This window comes from Phalacrocorax aristotelis, chromosome 1 (assembly GCF_949628215.1).
Source record: "Phalacrocorax aristotelis chromosome 1, bGulAri2.1, whole genome shotgun sequence".
In the NCBI taxonomy this organism is placed as follows: Eukaryota; Metazoa; Chordata; class Aves; order Suliformes; family Phalacrocoracidae; genus Phalacrocorax; species Phalacrocorax aristotelis.
In genome coordinates this window covers 140,823,252-140,849,342 of record NC_134276.1, presented here as the reverse complement: position 1 = coordinate 140,849,342, position 26,091 = coordinate 140,823,252, and the positions used below count along the sequence as shown (strand labels likewise).

Here is a 26,091-nt window from a genome sequence, read left to right as displayed (position 1 = left end):
GTGCATTATCCACCAGCCACTTGTTTTACTTCCTCCCACTTTAACAATCTCTTTTCAGCACTAAGGTACCTTTAAGTAAGCATTTAACCCAGGTGGACATTAACAGAACAAATTGGTATTACCAGCAGCATAGCATGTCTCCATTTTCTAGACAACACTTTACTCTTGAACACCTAATATTTTGTGCCTCCACAGGCACTTATTTATGCACCTAATCGCATAGCTGGGATTTTTGTGTGGTGTCCTGTCCCCTCACCCCAGCAACTAAACCTACAGCAGTAGGAAACCAGACAGCTTTGGTACCAGTACCTATGTAGCTGCAACAGCACGAGCCTGGTGCACGTCAGCAACTCAAGCCGTTCGGCTTTCTTGTTCCATTTAAGCAGCTTCAGATGCAGCAGCACCAACACTACAGTGTGAAGTTGGAAGTAAGGAGGAGTTCCACAGCCTGCAGGCTGTCACAGATGCACACATACCCCTTCCAGACTGCTTCCGAGCAAAAGTGTTGGTTCTCCAGGATTCAGGGCATCAGAAGAGCCCTTCCGTGCCCGTGAGATACTCAGCTGCTTTCACATCAGACTTGTATACAATTGATACATACCACACTTCACACAGCGCAAGGCATTTAGTTATAAATTTGGACCGTGAAGGAAGATTACATTTTTACCAATATATACAATCAAAATTCTTTTTCTTAGGGGAATGGAAGATGTCTTAAAAAAAAATATGAGAAAATATTTAAAGTACAAGAAAGAAGTGGTGCTAAATGCTAAACACCAGCCATCAAGCACTGTCAGGATAAAACCAAAAAATGATATTTAACTATGACTGCAATGTTAATGTAAATTCTAGTTATATTCCCAAGCTGGGCAGAACATTAAAACCCCTTTTCTTTCTGGACCTTTGAACACACACCCCACCCCACCCCCCAAGTAACTTGAAACACTTCATACAGCACCAGTAGTGCTACTACAGTAAGACAGTTTATGGATGTGAAGGAGAGAGAATTTGCGACTACAGCAGCTTTTTAATAGAATCAACTGGTTAGACAGGAAGAACAGATTTTGGGGCATAAGCAGTCATCTTTGGCTCCTTCTGCCACAAAACCTAAACCATTTTCCCCAGACCTACGCAAAGACATCAATTCTCACTCCCAAAGCTCAGCTCTCCAGTAACCTGAAAATACAGTACCTTCAATGGATTTTCAAAACGCAATATACTTCTGGACTTCCGCATCATCTCCATGACTAATGTCACCAAGGCTATCATTGATACAAAAGCATTTTGGAAGCAACAATCAAGCTGTAAAAAGCTACTGGAATGCTTAGAAGAGTCCTATAAAATTAAGAGGAAAATCCAGGTCCTCTGAAGCGGATCCCCATTAGAATGCAGATGATAATGGCCATTCACTTTCTATGTTTTACTTTCACTGTAGCTCTGAAATACTTCAAATCCCAGTAGGCTTGCTCCTAAAGTTAACTAAAAGGAAAAAAAAAAACAAAACCAAAAAAGAAACAAACATGCATGCCCCCTCATAACTTTCAGAATATTATTTAATTTAAAGACTAAGTTTTGAATCAGCCTCACAAATGTTTCAAGCTAACTTAATACACTGGTGATGGGAAAAAGGAAGGGTTATATTGATTCTTGCATCAAAAAAAAAATCAATATGCTCCATGACCCTGATTTAATGCAAAGTGCTCTACCCTGGTTTGAACATTTAATGTTATTTTTACCAGCAGGTCTCATGTCTGAGATTAGCAGATATTAGAAGGTAGACGCAGTCCAAGCCAGAGCTACCCAGTACCAGAAGAGAGAGTTTGTGTGCAGTGATTCCTGTTCATCTTTCTCTTGGGGAAAGAGTGGATGTAATTCATAAAAAAAGGAAACATGATAAATAAGGCTGCTGCCTGAAACCCAGCAGCAATACAGATCTGTGTGACAAATGCTGAAGTCTTTGCAATGTCTCCGGCTTTAGCACCTCCTCCAGCTCATCGGAGCAAGGCTGGCTGCGCAAACTGACCTGCCAAAAGTCGGCCAAAACATGTCCTAACTTTCCCTACACCATGGAGCTGCCATTACAACAGCATTTGTTTCTTTGGGCAAAAAATCCTTACCAGATCACTGAGAGGGAGGTCACTCCTTGCTTCCTTGCCTATGTACCAGAACGTATCAACAACATGATGCAATTCAGAAGGAAAAGACACTCTCTCAGGAGCTGCCAGGACTCTTTGGCACAGAAATAGGGCATTTTCTCAGAACAAGAAATCACCACAAATGGCATGGAGGTCATTACTCTGATCTCCAAAGACTGTGGCCTCACATGCATTTAACAAGATGGAAGAAGCTGCAATAACCTAGACCTGTATATGAAGCAGTGTTTTTGTGTTTTGTAACAGGCTGCCAATCATCCTTGTAGATTATACACCCGATACGACAACATGGACAGATCTGACCAAGTCACCCATGAAAATCCATCTGCTCACCCATCCGCTTGGCATCGACCAACCTGTCTCTATTAAATGGGAAGAAAATCAAAGTCTGGTATTTTCTGGGGCATGTAGAGAAGCCTTATGGGAAATGTGCCTCCCCAGTCCTGTCACATAGAGAAGCTGCACAAGGGACAATGACATTGACAACAGATTATGCTATAAGACTGCCCTACAATATTTATATCCAAGATAATATTTAAAAGGGGACAACTGTATTTAACGTGTAACAATGTACTGACAAAAAAAAGAATCATTCATTCAGATGTCATATGGCGCTTTCTTCTTAGGATTATGGCTACTAGTTTTCACTGGCAAGTATCAGAAAGCCCTCCAAAACAAAATTCCAATTCCTTTTTCCTGGATACTATTAATTATTTAGAAGTTGCACCTGATCCTCCTGTAACGTACCTCTGGAGTACACACAGGCAGCATAATGCCCAGTAGCTATGGCAACTTGACACCCACCTTAGCTATAAAGCTGAAAGCAAACCCAATCCAATAAAGCAACTGTAAACTGTTTTGTGCAAGAGGCAAAATTCAGCTACAGACAAAACCATTCATTTTCTAAAATCTGCTTCAATATTAATTACTTATAATTCTCTCCCCACAACAACTTTGTATAATCAAAAGCCAAACCAACAGAAAAAGCAGTAAAAGATCGAAAAAGCTGACTGCAATTTCTAGAGTCTCTGGAAAAATCAGAACAGCAAGAAGGTAACTCAGACTCCAGTGCCTTGCAGAGGTTCCTTCAAAGGTCCAAACGGGACAACTTGCGTGCCCAAAGGCAGTTGCTCGTCTTTTCTGTGATGCAATTACCTAGGAGAGTCTTTTCATAGCTTTGGACTCCCTCTTCCATTTGTTGGCATGAGAAGTGCTGAATGACTGTAACTTCTGCTACTCATTCACAACCTGCAGGCAAGAAACTTTGCAGCCCAGATCATGCCCTGTCTCTACCAACACCGTGCTGACATTTAGCTGCAACATTCAACTTGGAAGACTTACTGCAAATGCTATGTATATTTGTAGGCAAGGACACAGAAGGGTGCTTGCAGGTGGAATAAGAGCCTTAGAGAGTGGCAGTGGATTATCCTCTTTCATCACCCAGTTGCAGGAGGGCTGACAACACATGAAAGGTGTCGCTGAAACAGACACCATTCCTACTCCAGCCCATGTTAAATAGGAACAGGGGTTCACAGGTGGCTACCAGCAAACGTGCTTTCAAAATTGAAATGTAAACAAACAATTCACACCATTTTGTCACATTTGTCTGTAAATGGAAGACCTAGTCAAGTCAAAATCATCCACACTAGGTTGCAAGATTAGCTGCAATATTTCCTATCCCGGAGGAGCCATGTTAGTTTAAATAAGCAGCTGAACTTGTTGAAAAAATGTCTTCTCCCTTCCTGTCCTCTTTCTCACATCTCTTACGTGTATTTAGGACTTCACAACAGCAGCAATCACCTCATGTGAATGTGGGATTACCAGATGTCATCACAGAGCGAACTGGCTATATGCATAAAAAGCTGTAGGATTACTGACGTAATGGTGCATATAATGGGGAAAAAAATACATCATCTGGTTTAAGAAAATGAGGCTTAAACCACTGAGCTCCTTCCCACTTCCACCCATCTTTCAAATGTGCTGGGCAACCTCAGACAAACTTGGTCTCACGGATTGTATTATTGTGACAATCAGCAATCAGACACCTCCACATTACCACTAGTGCTGAAGAAGGGCCAGGGAAGCTGGGATTTCACCTCAAGGTTTTCCAAGTATTTCTAACTTATATACACATACCTCAAGGTAAATTTGACATTGGTGTATCTACAGTAGTCTAGATATAAATGTTCAGAAACCAGGCAAACCACTGTAACTATGGTCAGAGCCCAAAAAGGAATAATTACATATAACATTCATTAATATGAAGATTCACCACACAGGACCTCTTGTTTTTAACCAAAGTAATTTGCTGGATTTATACACCTATTTGCAGTCCTATCACTAAAAGCCACAGACTTTGTACGGTTTATTAGTGTTCATGTAAGAAATATATAAAGCAACAATAATGATTATAAAGGAAGTAATAAGTGCTGGGGAAGCTAAAAATAAAGTGTGATTGTATAAAACAATCACAGGGAAGTAAGTGGAGCAAGGGGAGCAAGAGGCCCCCTTGGCTCAACCACGACCTCCTGGGTCTACTCAAATCCAAAAGGGAAGCATACAGAGATGGAGAAGTGGAGGATTATCCATCAAGAGCTACAAGGGCATAGCCAGAGTGTGCAGAGATGCAGTTAGAAAAGCAAAAGCCCAGCTCGAATTGAAACTGGCCATAGATGTCAAAAATAACAAGAAAGGTTTCTTCAGGTATTTCAACCATAAACAGAAAACTAAGGAAAACATAGGCCCACTGTTAAACAGAAAAGGAGAGTCAATCACCAACAATGCAGAAAAGGCAGAGGTCCTCAATACTTTCTTCACTTCTGCTTTTACCAGCACTGTCGGGCCCCAGGCTTTGGGAACAAAATTGCTGGTTGATCCAAACACCGACCCACCATCAGTGAAGGAAGAGTTAGTACATGAATTATTACAGGAGCTTGACCCCTAAAAATCAATGGGCCCAGACGCCGTCCACCCAAGGGTGCTGAGAGAGCTGGCTGACATTATCGCGAGGCCACTCTCCATAATCTTCAAGAAGTCATGGAGAAAGGGGGATGTCCCAGAGGACTGGAGGAAGGCAAATATTACCCCTATCTACAAGAAGGGCTCGAGGGAGGATCTGGGTAACTATAGGCCCATCAGACTTACTTCAATCCCTGGGAAAGTTATGGAACGAATCCTCCTGGGGGCCATCACAAGTCAAATGAATCACATGATTGGGAAAAGCCAACATGGCTTCACTAAGGGCAGATTGTGCTTGATAAACCTGGTGGCCTTCTATGACAAAGTGACTTGCCTGGTTCACATGGGGCGGGCAGTGGACATTGTCTACCTAGGCTTCTCCAAGGCCTCTGATACAGTCCCCCACAGCCTTCTTCTGGAGAAATTAATGCGTTATGGCCTAGACAAGTGGTCTGTGCAGTGGGTGGGGAACTGGCTGACAGGCCGCACCCAAAGGGTGGTGGTAAATAGATCTTTCTCAAACTGGCAACCTGTGACAAGTGGAGTCCCCCAGGGATCGATATTGGGCCCAATGTTATTCAACATCTTTATAAGTGATCTGGATAATGGCATCAAGTGTAGCCTGATGAAGTTTTCTGATGACACCAAACTGAGCGGGGAAGTAGACACTCTGGAAGGGAGAGCTGCTCTGCAGGAGGATCTGGGTAGGCTGGAAGAGTGGGCCAGCAAGAACCTTATGAAGTTCAACAAGGACAAGTGTCAGGTCATGCACCTACAAAAACATAATCTGGGAGTGCAGCACAGACGGGGATCCACCTGGCTGGAGAGCAGCTCCGTGGAAAGGGACCTGGGGGTCCTGGTGGACAGGAAGCTCAACATGAGCGAACAGTAGGCTGCTGCGTCCAAGAAGGCCAACAGGATGCTGGGTTGCATCAAAAAGGGCATCACCAGCAGAGAGAAAGAAGTCATTATCCCGCTCTACTCAGCACTTGTCAGGTCACACCTGGAGTACTGTGTCCAGTTCTGGTCCCCTCTATACAAAAAGGATGTGGACAGGCTGGAAGGGGTCCAGAGAAGGGCCACCAAGATGATCAGAGGACTGGGAAGCCTGCCATATAAGGATAGGCTGGGAGAACTGGGTTTGTTCAGCCTTGAGAAAAGGAGGCTTAGAGGGGATCTCATCACCACATACCAGTACTTAAGGGGTAGCTACAAAGAAGATGGAGACTCCCTTTTTACAAGGAGTCACATGGAGAGGACAAGGGGGAAGAGACACAAGTTGCTCTTCGGGAGATTCTGACTGAACATGAGGGGGGAAATTTTTCACAGTGAGGACAGTCAACCATTGGAATAATCTCCCCAGGGAAGTGGTTGACTCGGCCACGTTGGACACCTTCAAGAGTCACCTGGACAGGGTGCTGGGCCATCTTGTTTAGACTGTGCTCTTCCCAGAAAGGTTGGACTAGATGATCCCTGAGGTCCCTTCCAACCTGGGATTCTGTGATTCTCTGAAAACATTTCTATTTGGTATAAAAAAACAAAAGGCAGTAAAATACTGCATTAGGAAAATTTCATTTCTATTTTGTTGTCACTTAAAGACTTCACTTGCAATTATGAAACTTGACAGATAAATTTGAGAAAGACAGCCATTACAAGGAGAATCATTGGCTTGATTTGCCTTATATATAGTATTTTTTTATTCTTGAAGATTGATATTTGTTAAGGAGGTTAAGGCAGGCAGTGATTTCACCGTATTTGATAAGTGATTGGGAACCATGCTGAACCTTAAGTTTAGCTTTTTTCAGACAAATAGCTACAAGTATGCTTTCTTTTCATAGTTAATTTGGGATTTTAGAAGAGAGTAAGATGACCAGGCTGACTGCTCTCCCTTCTAACAACCAAATAGGACTTAAATCCTTAAGGGAATAAGATGAACTTCTTCTTGTGCTAACCAAGAGCTTTTAGGGAGAAAGCCTCATATACCTGTGAAGAAGAGCAAGGCAGGGCTTTGTTCCTTGAACAAAGCTCTGAGCAAGACATGCTAAAATTATGATCCTGCACCACTTCATCACACAACTCTCTTGTAGCATCCACAGGCTAATGTGCAGTAATGCTAAAAGGCTCAGGCTGGGAATAACAGAGGTAACTGTTACCACAGACCGGTTGACTCATGGCCTGTTCACTGAACAAGCGCAGTTACAGTCTAAGCTTTGAAACAGCAAAATCAACTCACACGTAGCCTTTATTCCCTCCCATTTCTTTTCCTCTTGATATTCAGTTCTGCCAAGCTATTCCCACTACTCACATGGGTTTCAGTGCTGCTGTAATTCCTTACAACCTAGTCTTTCTCCTGTCATTTATTGGTGTGGTTGCAGATGATGGCTTAATGACATAAGGCTGCCCTAAAGTCAATGTTTTAGTTTATCTTAGAGTGAGAAGTGCTCTGATTTGAGAAGACCAACCCCTGAAGGTCAAGGTTAATTACGCTGCTCATCATCCCAACCCCTTTCAGAAAAGATGAGGCGTCACTGCAAACATTCCCCAACTTTGACCTCTTAGCATCCTCTCCTTACACCCAACTGCACTTTTGGGGGAAGAACAGACTTTGGTCTATGACCAGGTCTGAACTGAACAGTAACTAACAGTAAGTAAACTTCAAGAAGTCAGGCCCCATTTATCACTAATGAGACAAGAGTAAAAGGCACGCAAGGCAATCTATAGCATATGTTGGCAGTGAGAAACAGCAGCTTTCTCCCTCTTCAAAGATAGAAGACACCCTCCTCTAACCTTTGCACTTCACCAATATGTAGCAAAAAAATTCTGTGTGCCCCCCTCATTTGAGGGCACACACCAAACAGTTTTTTAGATCCTGCACTGCCTTGAGATTGTGTTTTCTCCCTTTCTTTCATTATTATGTAAGTTTCTATCTCAATATTAAAGAAGTCACTTTAACACTAATTACAGTTCTTGCAAAAGTAATTCTTAATCACAGTGAATTCCTACCAAACGTATTCGGTTTTCTTGTTTCCAATGAGCACAAGACATTCCTTCTAGATCGGCAAGTCACAGTCATGGAAAACAACGATTTAACAAGCCTAAACATCTAACTGTTCCTGGTATCTGCATATTGTACATGAAGAAGCAGAACCTAAAGCAATAAGAACAAGTAAATTATAAGACTGAGAAAAGTCAATGGGACCCACAGAGTTAAAAGCTGCCTTCATCCAGCCATAATTGAAATTACTTATGTGAAAAGAAACCAAAAAGTCTTTGCAACTCTAGCAATAGCAGAACAGGTATAAAAGATCAAAAATAATAAAAGTGCAAGTTGTTCAAATTATTGGAACAGTCTGAATGCTTGATGATGCTCAAACAAATGAGGGAAAAGGCAACAACATGAAATCACAGGACACACAGGGTGTGCAAACTGTTCTCCTGCAGCATATCTCTGGCACCAAGAAAGCCACTGTAATGGTGGCTAAGCAAGGCAAGGCTGGGGTTTAAAACATGGTTATCGGTATCAGCAGGGCAAGAAATCACCATATTTGAGATACTGACAAATTAATCCTAGCTGCTACCTTATACTTGTACTCTGTGAATCACATCAACCTTCATTCCCCAAACACTCCATAAATCTGCTAAATCAGCTTTCAAAAATGGGAAGAATAGATAACACATGTGACTATTTAAGCACTATCAAACATGGCCCCAGACTACAGAGTAACTAATATTTTCAGAAGTACTGGGTTGCTCACTGTTACCTTATTCCTGTAATATTATTTCCCAGCCTTTCTGAAGCCCTCCCCAGCAAAGCACAAGTGCATGAAGCAACACATAGCATGCCTCCTGCAGAATCCGGTCAGCAAAACAAGGGAAGGAACGCTACATCAGTAACAAAGGCAACAAAGACATGGGAGAAATAGGATCACAGAATGTTAATAAACCACTGTATTTCAAACCACCTCTGTTGGATGTGGAAATGCATAAACTGGGTTACTGACCAGAAAATGTTGGGGGAAAAAAATCCCTGGTGGACAGACTAGACATTTAAGTTCTAATTACTAGTGTTACTAGTGACTGGATTATGATACTCCAGAGTTTCAATTCAATAGTGTATTGATTTCAACACTGAAAATAGACATCTTCATACCTCTAATGAGCACGGTGACACTGTGTAGCCTGTACATCTAAGCACTCTGCTAAGCTAGTAGCCTGATGAGGCTTTCACGGAGCTCTGTGCAGACACTTTTACCTTTTCCAGGGTGTGAAGCCCAGCCTAGCACGGCTCGCTGTCCCTCAACCCCACAGTGACTCAGATATGCTGTATTTGCAATATTGAATTATTCATTACAGTTGTATCAGATGGGGGAACAGGGTCTGGGCTTCTTTTCTTCCCAATGATGTTTCCCTCTGCTGCAGAGAACAAAGCATCTTCTAAGCCACATGAATCAGGGCTCCCATGTTTCAGTGCAATTTATACTAAATTCACTTCTGATCCTGGCTTTCTTGTCACACTATTTAACTGCTTAAGAAGAGTTCTTCAGAGACTGGAAGCAATAAAAGGCAGCTCATTAAAAATGCCCCCACAGCCCACACCACCTTCCTGAGTCAGGAGTTTACTGCCTGTGACACTGCAAGGATATTTCATCTGCACGCTCGCTTTGCCTCAGACTCAACTTTACTCTGGAAATAGGACAGAATATGAAGGCATCTCCACTTTGAATGCTCATTAGTCTCCCAGGTATACAAGCATATTCCAGGTCACAGACAGTCGGATCCAGTTCTGTGTAAGAAAGAGATCTTCTTGGCACTCCTGTGGCACTATTCTTCGTTTTTGCCAAAGTCTGTTACAGCACACATAGGAAATGGAGATGGTCTTGCAAAAACTGGACCAGGAGTGTAGGCTATCAAGTAGCAGCTCCTTTACATTAATGTATTTAGACAACCAAATGTCAGCAAAACAGCATGAGAAAGCAGAGGAATTTCTCAGAAGGATAATTGTAAAAGAAAAGCCAAATCTTTGCATTTAAGATGTTGAGCTCCTTACATAAAATCATAATATCAATCTGACAATGTCAGCGTTCCTTTTACACGTTTCAAAATGAGCGCAATCCGTTGATGCTGTCCTCTTCTGCAGAAGCCATTCCTACTTACTGCAACACCTCCATGAACTTAGCACAATGGAAGAGTCGAGGCAGAACAGCGTTCTTTGCACTGACTGGCACATGTCGCAACCGTCATTTGTTCCCACGTTATCCATGTACAAGGAGAGAATTTGTTTGGCAAAAGAGATGCATTTGTTGGCCATTTGTTTCTCTGTTGCATTCAGATAGTGATGAGGAACTGCCATGAAGTATACCTGTCCTGGTTTCATCTGGGGTAGAGTTAAATTTCTTCGTAGTAGCTAGTATGAGACTATGTTTTGGATTTGTGCTGGAAACAGCAGTGATAATGTGGAGATGTTTTAGTTGTTGCTAAGTAGCACTTACACTAGTCAAGGACCTCTTCAGCTCCCTGTGCTCTGCTGGGTGCACAAGAAGCTGGGAGGGGGCACAGCCGGGACAGCTGACCCCAACTGACCAATGGGATATTCCATACCATATGACATCATGCTCAGTATGTAAAGTTGGGGTAAGAAGAAGGAAGGGGGTACATTGGGAGTGATGGTGTTTGTCTTCCCGAGTAACCGTTATGCGTGATGGAGCCCTGCTTTCCTGGAGACAGCTGAACACCTGCCTGCCCATGGGAAGTAGTGAATGAATTCCTTGGTTTGCTTTGCTTCCACACACAGCTTTGCTTTACCTATTAAACTGTCTTTATCTCAAACCATGAGTTGCCTCGCTTTTACTCTTCTGATTCTCTGCCCCGTCCCACCGTGGGGGAGTGAGCGAGCGGCTGCGTGGTGCTTGGTTGCTGACTGGGGCTAAACCACGACAATATCAAACAGCTCTTCTGGGGACATCCTGTTTGCTTACAGTGTTCAAAAACATAAATAAATAAAAAAGCACTGCTCTGAAAGGTACAACAGAGACAGCAATGTAAGATTTTTAAAACTTACATTTCTGCTAGATGCTGAGTTTAGGTTGTCAAGTCTTCCAGCCAGACAGATGGTGACAGCAAATTATAGATTCAGCTATGAAAATCCTGTGATTTTCCATGGGAGTCATGTGCCTAAAGTTATTTAGCTTTGGAAACTAACTGGTCTCCCACCATAGCCAGTATTTGTTGTGTCATAGGTCCAGATGCACATAAATGTGCAAACCATGGCTCCTGTTCAGTTCAGTTTCTGAAGCTGCAGCCACAACATCAGTAGCTTAAGCTTTTTGAAGACTTACAAGCCTGAATGACTACCCCATGTATTTGGCAGCAACTCTACTCTTCCACATTTGTAGGATGCTGAAGAAAACAGGACCTACTCCAAAATCCAGGCAAGCTCGGAACATATACCAACAGTACCTTAAAATTTATCTTTTTTATTGCTTTGCCCTATAAATACAGCACCCTTTTCAGGTGACAAAGCATGATACAAGGCTGAAGGGGTTAATGCAACCTAGCTCTGCTGATCTATCACTTAGTTTCCATACTCAGCAGTTGTTTCTGTTAACAACATACTAGCAACTTCCGCGGTCCCGTGAGAAAGTAAAGCTTCTTTCTACAGAAAGATCAGAAGCTTGCAGCTGTAACAAGGCATAATCCTTTATAAACGCTTTTTGCACCAGAAAGAGCCAGGGATATTAAAGCTTGATCTAATACCATTTTAAAACCAGAATCCCAAGTCCAACCACTTTAACCTTTTAAAGCTGTAGGTTTTGGCAATGTACAGGACACTTTAAGTGAGGATCAGGGCTTACATCTTCCAGCAGGTCACATCAGCTGGTGTGTGAGGCAACAGTGAAGGGGTTTTGTGAGTCTTGACTTAATGGTGCATAAGAAGTGACAGGTTAAAGGGATTCCACCCTTAAAAAAGCCTACTAAATCCCTTAACCTTGAGAAGAGCTACGGTCTACAGTGCCTTGCCTGCACAGATCCTGGCAGATGGGGTCTGTGGTTTTGCTTAAAGACACTAAGAGAAGAAGTATCTTCAAAACTTGGTATGAAAAACTGCAAGAGTGTAATTGTGACATGCCAAGGAAACCGAGTTGAGTACACTTCTCTGGGATCCAAGAGTCTGTGTCATGCATATAGCCCAGAATTCAGTGTGGCAGTTCTGCCCTGGCACAGACCATCTTAAGGGGTTAATTGCTGTTTCACCCATACATGCATAGTTCAGAAATTGGTAGGGTGGAAAAGAGAAGCAAACTTTAAGTCCGTTAGACCAGGGGGTCAATGAAGTAGATAATTTAAAAGGCCTTTTAAAATGAAATTTATGATGGTAGAGAAGCTTACCATCATCGCCTACTGGTACACCAAATCACGAGATTTATTTCTTCAAGCTGTTGTGACTAAGATGCATCCAAAGCCCTTCTCATTTAGCCTTAAAATTGAACAGAACCTCTAATCTTGATCCTATCAGGTTTTTCTGCTTAACCTCTATTACACTTCAACTTAAAATCAAATGTTGCTGCTGACACTCTTCAGCTCCAGTAAGCACAGAGAACACTCCACAAGCAGCAACGACTTTTAATCACAGAGGACAGCCATCAAAACCTGAAAACTGTTCGATAAATCGTCGCTTGTTTCTCACTGACATGAATCATTGCAGTATGGCATGCAAATGATGCGAACATGCCACGTGAGCTCATCATCTCAGAAAACAAACAGCACCATTGTCAGCATTCAGACAAACAGCCCCTCCCCGCTCAATCCATTCTTGTTGTCGTTGTCATCAGCCCTAAAGAAGATTACTGTGCTCAAAGCTGTACAGATCTTATTTTCATGAATATAAACTAATGCTCTGAGATGTCATAGGACAACAATTCACCTCACGCATCTCTGCCAGCTTCCTTCAGTCAAAACCTACAACTGTTGGGTAAATGCAGAGAACATATACAGTGTCTACGGAAGAACTACAGTTACTTGCTTTGCTGTATACCCAAGCTACACAGAGACCCACTTCTATGGTGACCTGACAGTCAATTTTTGCATGGCCCACGGAGAAATCATCACCAGACCATTTGACACAGCCTGCACATAAGGCAGGAGCCAACAATGCAGCTCCAGTTCTAGCCCTTCATGGTCCCAAACTACTCTGAACCTCTTCCCTTCACCCGCCTTTTCAGTCTGCCTCTGGGGATGTAAATGAGAGCATACAGTTTGGGGGGTGGCAGGAATGCCTGAAGTTATGTTTGACTTCTATAAATATCAGTCTTTAGCTTCTTCCTCTTTTAATGATATGATTTTGGTATTTTGACACCATCTTTCAAGAAAGAATGGTCAAAACTACAGTGTAAAATAAAAACATGTCTAGTCATAATTCAAAGAGTAGGGGTAGTTGTTTAGTGTCTCACTGCACAGGACAGGTTCAAAAATAAGATACAAGAGGAGTTGGAACTGCAAAGCAGTCAGCTAAAATCAAACAGGAGGAGAGCTGCACAGATACCAATGAATCAAACTATGAAGTTTCACAAAGTATCTGAAGTACCTCAAAGTCACAGGAAAGGTTCATTTCTCAGAGGCTGAGCAAAATGCAAACAGTCAAGGAGGAGTTATAAAATACTGTGTGTGCTATAAGGCACACTCCCCATCTCAGTTGTTATGGCAAGCAATTCACTAATGCAGATTTTGTAATAACTACCACTTACAAAATCCCCTCGCAAATAAAAATTATTTATGATGCTTTTAGGAGGCTTAAATAAAGCTCTGAGAGCAAATGCAAGGGTTTATTTCACTGTCTCCTCTCCATGAGAAGTTCAAACACTTTAAACTGATTAATAAGTTAAACAGAGATTGATCAGGGGTCTGTGAATGAATGTAAGTGACCAGGCTTCCTCTGACATTTACCTTCTGCGTTGGGAAGGACAAGAGGTTAAACAAGCCATGCTTTTATTGGGCTGAACAAGCTTAATAAAGCCTGTTTGGTGTGAAACAGGAATGCATTTATAATAATTTAAAGAATGATGAGGACGCAAGTTTCCTCCAAGAGTCTTAAAGCTCCAAATATTCTGGTCAAAGACTACCAAACCACTAATCTGACAGAGAAAGAACAGTATTTTGCCATCTTCTCCTTAGTGGTTGTCATGATGGAACTTGGAGGGGGTGGGGGAAGAGAGAAGATAATTTCCTGTATCTCCAGCAAAAACATCAGAAAAATCTTCTGGAATCCTTTTCTCTAAGGAAAAGCAAAAAGTTCATTATGGTTCTCTATGTCACTACATTTAAGCCCAAAGAACTCTGGTATACCTGGTTAAAAACACTCTCGCATACACCACGTGCATATATCAGCAACACTGTAAGTTATTTACATATGTCAGGAAGTTAATCCCAGTTGTTTCTTCCTCCATTTATCTTCCTGCTTTTGATCCTCTGTAGCCATCTCCTTAATTCCCAATAAAACCATCATTTCTAAAGAGTACTTTGGGGGAGGGGCATATTGTCTTGAGGGTAGCTTATGAGAATACAGTAATTTCTTCACTGTTTTTCACTACTGTATCCAGACTCCAGGAGGCTGCATGTATTCTGCTACCGAGCACCCAACAGGTGTTCATTCCCAATACTCTGGTATCTCAGGAAGGGTTCTTCTAGAAATACCGGAGTTACCATCTTCCTCCTCCTTTTTTCCTCCCTTTCTACAGATTTAAACTTCCAATTTGTAAAGTATCATCACTGAAAAGCAGAACAAAAGTCAGCATGGGCGTCCTCCCTTTCCCCCTAAATGCAGGCTGACCAACATAAAAGCTTCCCAAAAGAGCATGCAAACTGTCTGATCTCCCTGTCTGTGACAGTGAAGCTCACTTATACTACTGCTGATGTTCACAGCATTAACCATGGTATTTCTCTATGGGTCAATTTTGCATAACTTCTTGTGATGGGCAGAGCTGCAGATTCCTTATCCTTGGTCTGTAGTTCTTCAGATATGTCAGGTACTCCAGAACACCAAATCCCACATTACCTTAAATTTCCCAGGTTAAAATATATCATTACTCACCTTTTTCCCCTCTGTACTATCGCCACTGACATAGGACAGTTTCCGACGGACATAGAAGAGCATATCATCTTGCCGAGGGGCCCACTTCTCCATAAAATACGTTGAAAACATCCAAGTCCAGAACACAATACGGTCATCTTTGAAACACCCTAAGAGGCATAAAAGAAAGGAGAAATAAGAGTTGTGGAATTAGCATGTCACATTTGATTGTGCTTAACATGACACCTGAAGTCTTTGCTACATATGGTGCAGCTGAGCCCAACGGTAGCAGAAATACTCTCGCACAGCTCAGAGTAAGTTTTTCCTACAGCATACAGCACAGCTGCCATTTGGCACGATCCCACTGCCCACCTTTGGCCATCGTCAACCAAAACCACCTTCTGGCAACTAATCTGCCCTTGTGCATAACAAACACAGATCAGAGCCCAGAGCACTGTGCCACAAAGAATCACAGGGCCAGTGCACTGAGCGAGAATATATCAAAGCAGTACTCAAGGAGTAATTTCAAAGACATGTAGTGCCAATATATGCTTCAGTTAATGATATGAAGCCATCAGCTGCCAACAGGTTCATTATATGCTCTCAGGGAGTATAGCCAATCCTTCAGAAAGTAGCAGCTGATACCTTCCTTAAATTGATACACAAGAATGTGCCCGTGCAGGGGTGACTGTAATCCACCGTCTCTCTGACAAGGAACAAAGCCCAGCTCTTCCTCAAGGAAATGAGGAGTTTAAGTCCTGAATCCCAATTAAACAAGAAAAAGCAGGGGGAGAAAGGGAAAAATGGGAAGTGGAAGATGCAACGAAGTTTTGTTCAAGGAGACAAGTTACATCAGCATCAGCAATAGCACGGCAGTTGGCCTCTCACCAGGAACAGGACACGGTAGAGGTGACATCACATTTTGTGAAAAGCTCTAAAGCACTTAACTACAGCAAAACAACAAATGGTGCTGCATCTCTTCTGTGCTGTAATGCTCACACACTATTGAAGACCAACATTTATACAGACAAGGAGAGAAGTCACTACTGTGCCTGGTGAACATCTCCACTGCTCCTCGGTCCTACTAGAGGCTCCTTGATGGAGTAATTGCATCCCCTCCCTGAAGCCCTACTGAGAGATAACCACAGCTGTTAGCCATAATCTAGCTGTATGATGGATGGCAGTGTTATGTACAAGACAGCAAGACAGGTTGAGGCAGGGGTGTACATACACTCATGCAACTGACAGCCCAGCCTCCAGAGCACCTAACTTTTACAGTGGCTTACTTTCCTAAAAGCTATACGTTGGCTGCCAGATTGGTACACACATTCCTCCCCAGCCCTCAGCTACCATTCAGGTTGGTGTGCTTCCTTCCCAGCAGTACACTGCGCCTATCTCTGCGGAGAGAATAATCTTGCGTGAGACAGAAGTGGCATTTATCTACAGCAATATCTGGATTAAGCTTTAGAAGATTTTCCAATCAACTGCCAAGAAAGCTGACATGTACCATAACAACGACACTAGTGGCTAACTTCAGGGCTTCATAAAGCAATCAATCTTTTAATCCACAAGTATAACTCAGCACATTTTACTCCTTCATTTGTGTGCAATATTTGCAAGCCAAACCTTTCTTCCAATCTTTAATTACTGTGGTGGGCAGGAGATTAGGCTTTCAAATTTTTTAGCAGACAAATGGGTGATTGAAATAAAAATTTTAGGTCTCTCCAACTAAATGGAAAAATAATATTGAAACCAAAATGAAATTCCACTGATGGACTGTGCACAAAATACATTGATCAACATCAAGTAGGATATTTGAAAATACATATGTAATTGTTTATATATAAAAAAAATTAACTAAAAAGCTGAGAGAAGCCAGAAAAAGGCCAAGGCAGTTAGTCCCAGTGCAGGTTAATTCCAGTCCACGCTGCAATTGCTTTATTTGCATGGCTGCAGTGCAGTAATTTCAACTACTTAAGGCATCATAGAACATAATGTGCAATCATGTATAAAATGCGCAATGCACTTAAGTACTATCCAGTTTTTCCAGCAGAGAAAGGGAATCAAGCACCGGAGAGATCAGATATGGGGTGCTGGGCATCTGCACCCCTCCCTTGGGCACAGCTGAACAGGACTGTATGGTAAACAGCTATATCTAAGAGCCTACCACATAAAAGTGTATTCAAATGTGTTCAGACTCCCAAAACCAGGCTGAGAAAGCACAGGATTACCATCGGTCAGTATGTTCACAGATAAACATCAAGAGAAAAAGAACTATTCAGGTTTAAAGATATCCTGCTGACACAAGGACAAATGGCTCTAAACTACCCACCAACACGTATGTAGGCTAGAAATTCCAAGCCAGTTCCTAAGCATTCAAGTCATGAGGTCTATGAGCAGCCCCCTCAGTAGGAATAGTGAAGGCAAAAATCCCTACAGCTGTAAAGAGAGCTCATTTTGGTTAAGAAGTTTCATGTGGTACCAATGACAGCCAAGGACACCATGGCCCAGCCCAGCCTCTATATTTAGCAAAGAGTAGAAAACGGGGCATGCATTCATCATGACCCATTAGCGGTCTCAAAGAAACTTATTATGTTTCATGGGTTTTGAGTACTTGAATTCCCAGCCTTAATTAAATGGGGAGGGAGGTGGAAAGGAGGAAGAGGATTACCCTGAGTTCACCTGGAGTTCTAGGAAAATCAAAGGAAAAAGAACCTACATTCTGTAAGAATCACCTCTGAAAAAAGTTCTAGTGTCCAGAAGTACATCACTTTGCTTTTGCTTCATAAATGAGTAAACAAAATAACGCTAGCCAAGTCACTCCTAAACTTATATAAGGGTATTTTTCTAGCGGGGGAAAATATTTCTCCCTTACAAAGCAAAAATGATCATGTTATCTAAATCCAGCATCATAAACGAGGCTTAAACCACTTTTAGATTCTGGCAGTACCTGCAAAAATCTGGGAAGCTGTCATATGAGCTGCTTACACCATCAGATACATTTTATGCAATAAAGCGCAGGAGTTAATATGCTCTTCCGAACTATTTATGCATGATTACAACAGAGCATTAATACATGCAAAACAACGGCTGAATAGGGTAAGGTACCAGGACTTTGTGCGTGCTTGTCCCCTTACTGGGGAATGCAGGACAAACTGATTCAATGTATTTGACATTAGTCTAAACAGAAAACCAGGGGACAGAAGTGCTGCGGCAGTGAAGCTACTTCAGCACTGCAGCGTAATGCTGTGGGGGGAACAACCTGAAAACCCTTATAGCAAAGTTGGAAGGCCAACAATTCAAAACCCTACCTGCGACAGATTAGATGTAAAATCGTCCTCCAAGCTTCAGGGATACTTGCAGACATTGCTGTAATTAAAACCAGCCTGAGGATGTTCTAACTGTTCTGACCGCAGTGGCTAAAGGACTTTTCCTGAAGCCAAAAAGAGCCCTATCACTCCAACACAGCTGCTTTTATTAGATTTTAGTAGAAGCAGGAAGGATGGGGGACAGCACACAAGAAAAATTAGCCTTTAGAATCAACTACTAAATAGCATTAACTTGTAAAGGAGACAAGAAAATTCGTAACTGCAATCAAGAGTCCTTAAACTCGAGAGGGGGAAAAATCTATTCCAATTTCAAGCCAGAAATTGTCAGATCCAATATGTCCACCCAAGCTTGCCTTCAACTATTAGATCCCCAAAAGCACAGCGTACCCTTAACTTATTTTGGTGGCATAGAGCATTGCACTGGAAGCCTTCCAGCTTTTCCAAGAGGAAACTTGGAAGCTGCTTTTAAAATTGTTTTGGGTAATGGTTTTGAAACCGTCAGGCTAACAGCGCAGCCGACCAAGTTATTCTTTCCAATAGACAGAACAAAGCACAAAGCCTTCATTTCTCAGACTTTGCCACAGCACCCTGTTGAGGGGCCTCAGCTGCACTCAAGATGGTAGGGCTCAGAAAGCAGCTCTGTCCCCATTACACGCCACCCACCAAAGAAGTGGACAGACTCAGCTCACAGTTGGATTGCTGATGACCTTAACACTCTCCTATTATACTTGGTACTGCTTCTATCCACCTGGCAAAGACTGAGATCAAAAACAGCAGCCAGTTTATCGTAGCCCGGGCAATCACGAGTTGGCAGCAGCTTTCTGCCATGTTGGTCCATCACTGTTTGCACAACACTCAGATGTGCATACAGACATACACACTACTGTTAAGTTGGAAGGCCCTTAATAAAACACCTGGCACTTAAAAGCTCTTGAAGCTGACTTCAGTATTTGGGGAGACCTTTTAAAATGCTAACAGTTTTATTTTTGCCAGAGGAGAATCTGAGCCTGCTGCAACACCAGAATTAGATGATATTTACAAAGGAATCAAATTCCATCTATAGTTAAGAGCATGTAGCAAGACAGCTTCCTGAAAACACTCCTCCCCATGCGAATTCTGCTTCTAAATGAATAAAATGGAATTAAGACCATAAATCTTAATACACTAAAAGTTGATTATATAATTATGAGACCTTTGTCATGAATAAATCCTAATTACAACAATTTACTGTAATGATTCATTTACATGGATTTTATCCTCATTAGAAGCAAGACTTATGCCAGCTGCTATGTAATAAATGTCTTTTTACCCATTAGATTTTTCTGTTGAGCATTCATTTCACGGAACTGACTCCAGATCCACATAAGAAGTTGTGATTTTTTTTAATTTATCCACTTATTTTTTTGGAAAGTATTAAGAGAAGTGTCAGCATATTATTTTGCTTCAAAGGAATAGAAGAAAAGGTTTCCTATTTGGTGGTTAATCGTTTTTTCAGCATGTACCACTCAGAGCTTAGAGGAACAATAATTTCAGCTAGACAGGGTTTCTTCCTATGCTTTTATTCCTTTAGCCTGCCATGAGCTACTCTTAACTGTGAAATGTCATAGAACTCATTTCATCTAACTCTGCTACAGTGCTATCATCTGTAAAATAAGCATGTTTGGGGGTTAATTATATGCTTATGAAGATCTTTACAGCCCCAGCATGGAAAGCAATCTACAGTTGTGAGCTATTCACACTATATTTAATTTTCGTTTTGAGTTTAGCCAAGTATTCTGCAAGGACAATATAAGTGCTTCACAGAGATTAAAGCTACCTTTGATATTAAAAAGTTATAATTACGACTGAATAAAATCAGAATGGATGATCCCTGTCTAGTGATAGTTGCCAGCCTCCAGATCATTAGGAATCTAAAGTTCAGTCTTCTTCCCACACCTACATAAAAAAACCACCATTTAACTATTTCAGTTTGACCTTATACAGGACCTCACCAAACTTTCAGAAGTCCCCTGGCAACCAACAATTCAATAGAAGGCACCACAGACAGAATGCATTACCAAACCAAAGGCTCTCAGAGCACATCCTTGCAGCACATTCCTCTCTCATAAATACTGGGGCTGGGAAGGGAGCGCCTCCACTGATGGCAGCTGTAATGACATAGCACAGTGAGAAGTGCACTTCTGCAAGCACACAAGTCCTAAATTTGTCAGAAAAAAAACCCATATAGTTTCAACATAAGTCTTCCTGGCAGAACTCTAGCTAGAGGAGGAAGGCATCATGTTAACAGCAGTGACAGGGACAAGATAGGTGCCACAGATTAAACATCCTACTCTGCCACAGACACAACCCTCCTCTTCTCCTTGCCCTAAAATGAAGGTAACTGCTCCCCTACCCCATCATGTGTTACACGCAGACATTCATTAACATACAATGAAGAGGATAAGCAGAATATAGTTAAAGATGAGAGAATAATTTTATAACAAATACAGCACACGTCTTCGCTAACCGATAGTAATTTACACAGAGGACAGATGGAAGCACATTTGAAGTCGAATGAAGGACAGTCTAAACCAAATAGACATGTTGCTGCTCTTCCTTTTCTTTCTGTGGCCGTTTTAAGAACACATCTTCTAGCACACTTTCAAGCTTGCACACATATATTAGACTTTTTTACAGCTATATAACTGATTCAAACCTTGGCTTCATAGCATATCCGTAAAGGAGCTGACAAAATTTGAGCTTCAAGCATTGAGTCATCAATGTTAAAAGGCTGAGAAGAACATTAGGCCAATTACTCTTAGAGCTGCTGTGTGTATGTATTCATTTGCCAGTAGATGATGTCACCTCTCTCATATTTATCACCTTCTTGAAGCACAACTAAACAGTAGGCATTATTACGAACCCCAGAATCAACGTGCAGCTTCAGTACACACCTTAAATTTAAAGCCTGTTCACACCAGATAATTGACTCAAAGGCCCAAAATAACAGGAGCCAGAAGCCTGGATCAAAGACAAATGTGGTCCTCTGCGTGGAGAGGGGAAGATAAACACATTTTTGCATTCAGGAATAGACTATCAAGTCTTTCATGAAGGCCTGTGAACAATTCCATGAAATAATAGGTCCAAAACACTTGAGATTCAGAGAAACTGAACTAATTTTCAACTGTTAACTTCCTTTTCTTAAATCACAGAAATTACTCAGAGCTGACTAAATAGAAGTTGTGCTTACGCCTTATGCAGAACTAAACAATAGCAGACAAAATTTAATTCTGTTCTAAAGATCAGTTTGCCCTATCCAGTAATAGTTTCTCTCCTATACCACCGAGCTTTAACTTTGAAACTCTATAAAAGTCAAACCACAGTTGTAGCAATGCAACTTCATGGTCCGTACTTGTAAAACACCTGTCAATCACGTCACATACCTATCCTCTACTTGCAAAGCGATGGAATTATATCACTCTCGAAAACTGGAAGGAAAATGCCAGCATAAAAACTTTTGATTCTCAGGACCGAAGTATAACTTTCAAGTATTTTTGACATTCACTAGTGATGGCTCTCCACTGCGCCCCATGCCCCTCCTGGCCCCTCAGACTTTCCTCTAATGCTAATACAATGCATTTTCTCTCATGTAATTAGATACAGACTTTGCCTAGATTCTGAAGTTTTCTCTTTTATCCACAGAGGCTATACAGTCTGGGTCAAAGCTGATGTGTCAAGGGATTTCCGTCACAGAGGTGGCTTTTAGGAGGTTCAGATTCCCTGTACTATAACCATACCGCTACCTAGCCACTTGCTCTTTCATTGGACAGGATAGATTTATGCCGTAAATGTTAAGACAGAAGGCTTTGGTTTTAATATAGCACAATTTCCAAACACCTAAACAGCAGACACCTCACAGACAGTTTATCTTTGCTACCACAATTTACCACCTTCTTCAACATAACATGCAAGCCAATTACAACCAGTTTCCTCTCTCCCTGGAAAATATGAAATAGTTCATTTATATTGCACTTTGGGTATCATAAACAAGTTCTTACTTTCTGCCTAGGGGAGAAAATACTTCACGCAAATTAAACTTTCTGAATATCTCCCAAGGCTGTTAGGAGCGCATATTCTTCTCAACTAAGAATCATCCACAAATAATTTTGATGCCACAAAATGTACCTTACCAAAATATCCAATAGAATGGAGATAGGTGAGAATCAGACAATGACATTTACATTCGTCTATCATTTAGTTAAAAGTTCCTTCTTTTGCGAAAGGTCTGCAGAAAACAGTGTAAGGTGTATATTTCATGCTAGAGTTAAAAGCACTTGCCAACAGGTAGGTGTGGGATAACCCACTGCACACCCAAGTCTAACCCTAAGCCTTAGCAGCTAGAGTTCATGCTGCATCTTGAAACATGAAGATTTTTGTCCTTTCTAGAACCTTGGGACTACCCTAATTTGCTCCAATATCTTGGTGGGGTGTGGGAGTCGGAAACCTTACGAATATAGGAATTCCTCTCCAAACTTGGCAGGTTCCCAGACTCTATAAATTAATTTTAATTAAAAAAAAAAAGCCGTGTAGTTTTGATTTGCATTTATTTTGTTGGTGGGTTTGGGTTGTGTGGTTTTTGATTTTGGGGTTGGTTTTTTTTTTGCGAAGGGGGGTGGGGGGTGGTTGTTCTTGTGAGTTTTTTGTTTGTTTAATAGTTCATAACATGTAGAGCTAATGAGGGTTATAATAGAAAAAGTGGGACTGCTCATTTTCAGACTTCAACTTTGCCATTTCTGGAAAAAACCACATTGCAAAACAGCCAGCTAGAGCATTCCTAGAAGAAGATAAAATTCCTCTTGCAGCTTACAAGACAGAAGTGTATTGTCACAGGAATGGATTAGCAAGCTCCTGGTTACAAGTAACAGGTGGTAAGTGTATAATTTCCAGGGCAATGACTATGAACAAACACAACAAATTTTAGAGTACAGCCAAAATATTCTCTAGGTGGTTTTGCTACAGATAGCCATTTGTATATTGACACAAGCAAGTACAATCCCAGCACAGACTAGGCTCCTCAAAGACAACAAATTGAACTTATTAGAGAAAATGATAACATTTTAAAAACAAATCTAACTTAGAAATCGAGATCGCATTTCCAAGCAACTGCAAGCACTTTAAGTGTAAATTTCATGGAAAGTCAAAGGACTTGGAAACCCAAGTTTCACTTTATTATGTGACATTATTGATATTGGTCGCATTTCCCTCTGCTCTATCCCTGGGCTTCATTTCAAAATTCCCATTGTATGTCTCCTTTTCCCTGAGAAGACATGCAACAAATAGAATAAAATCAGGATATCAAAACAGCTAAGAGACAGCAGATAAATGCATAGAACCTTTTAAAGCCTGAATAGATTCATGCATGGAATCTGGAAATTAGCACTTTCTTGCCTTCCAAAGCCCTGAATTTCTCCATTAAATATGATTTAATATTATTTAAGCTTTTTTCCATAAAAAGAAATGAACAGATTTTTTTCTTTTTTTAAATGCAAACAAAAGCATCTGGGAGGAAAATGAAGGATTAAATCAAGAGCAGGGAAAGGTTACTGGAAATGCTAACAGATCTACTGAGTCAAGCAAAGCCTACCACAAACGATGTCAGATTTTGCAAGCTGCCATCATTACCAGAATTGGTGTAAATTCTAGCCCTATTGTAGTAGCTATGTACTTAAAATATATGTCACTTAAGAGCAGAAGATAACAACAGACAACTATTATCAAGATAAAAAAATAAAATTTTTAATTTATTACATTTAATATACTTTCTCTGGCTACAAAACAGGAATTTCAAATGGACTGTGATTTGTTGCAAGCACCCATGGAGACTAGGACTGACAACTGAACAGTAAATATCTACATCAAAAGATCAAACCAGAGTTGGGAAGTCTTGAATGTTTTATAAAATGTAATGCAAGAGACATGCATGAAACAGCTCTTTCAGTAAACAGGAGTACTTCTTAAACAAAAAACCCACACTCACAGATAGCAAGCAGTAAAAAAGTCATATGTATATCATAGGTCTGTCTCTCTAGAGATATATATAACTCTAGATATATATCTAGATATATAAAAACAACCTGGCAGAATAGGATTCTGTCTTACAAATCCTTCCATCCGTACATTTCAGGAGGAAAAAAAAGCTACTTGCTTTAAAACTAGCCAACTGCAGGTAGCAGTTATAATTTTGCTCTCCAATGCTAACAAAAGACCACACCAATTTACTTTCAGATGCTAACCTTCAAAACTTTCTCATTAAAACTAACCATACAGAAGGAAAGAAGCAAGAGTGCTTCAAAGCAATAGGTGGCACAAAGGATGGCTGCCATCATGGCCAGGACTGCATCGCTCACTGACGCTTTGCTTTGGCTTCTGTTGCAGGCTATTTTGGCTACCCTGGGAAGCTGCCCAGGTTTCCTTTCAGGAAAGGAGTGTAAGGGATGCTTTCTCTTATGGTCAGGCTTTGCTTCTTTAAGTTGAAAAAATACATACAGCTGTTTTTTTAATTTCATTTTTCCTTTTCAAGTCTTTGAGTTGTCTCTGAACTCTCCACTTGTAGAAAGACACATGCAATGAAAGCTATGCTGGCTAAAAAAACCAAGGCAAAACTGAAACCTGCCCCATCGCTACTCTAGTCCCATTCTGTAAGCTTTGAGATACTATTTCAAGATATTATTCAGCTCTTTCTATTCAACACTTGCACAGATGTCAGTAACTGCACATGCCAAGTTAAGGCACATGTACATGGGGATGCTTGCATGCTCTGCCACTGGCTGCTAGGACGTGTTAATACTGTTTCCCATTCACAGCATAACAGTGATACCAGGATTACATGCCAGCTCTTCAGTCTGAATATCTTGAAATTCCTTACAGGCAGGCTGCAAAGGATGCAAAAGGATATCCTTCCTGACCTTCCTTCTTTCTTTTCCCCTTTTTCTTTGTTGGCTTCTAGCTGTGAGACTGGGACAGAACCAAATTTCCTTTCCAAACTTAACATGCATAACCGCTCCGATATCTAAACCCTACTGAGATTTTAATCGAACACTGCTTGAATGTTACCTAGGCCCACTTCAAGAAAAGATAAAGCAGAGTATGAATAAAAAAACCTGTGGCGACATCAACAAACAGGAAACTGACAGGAGAGAGCCCTCAACACAAGCCTGTTTGCCAAGTAGCCAAAGCAGACTGCACAGGGCACAGGAACATCTATTTTGTTAGAACCAGTGTAACTTACCCTCAGTGAAAGAAGCAAGACAGGATACAACAGAAACAATAAGAAGGAAGGGGAACATGATTCATCTTCTAACCTCATTTTGTTCTTTTTCTTCCCATAAAGCCCAGAGTTACGGCACCATCGCAAAGTGAAAACTGGGTTTCATTTACCCTCTGTGCATACCAACATCCAGCTTCCGCTGGTATTTGTATCACCTGAGACCATGGACCAAACTACAGATGTTCCTGCATGTTTTGGGGGAAAAAACCAGAATCTACCCTCAGGCTTTGAATGCCATTTTGACACAAATACTTCTGGCTACATGGAAGGAATGTATTTCTT

General features: G+C 41.3%; 1 protein-coding gene across 3 annotated transcripts in view; it reads right to left on the bottom strand.

The window, feature by feature from the left end:
* The window catches only part of KIAA0930 (KIAA0930 ortholog), a 77,239-nt gene that overhangs the window by 23,619 nt on the left and 27,529 nt on the right, over positions 1–26,091 (bottom strand). For all 3 annotated transcript variants that reach the window (XM_075112598.1, XM_075112618.1, XM_075112608.1), the window contains exon 2: positions 15,196–15,344. In XM_075112598.1, the coding sequence (XP_074968699.1) occupies positions 15,196–15,344 (149 nt within the window). The remainder of the gene's footprint in view (positions 1–15,195; positions 15,345–26,091) is intronic.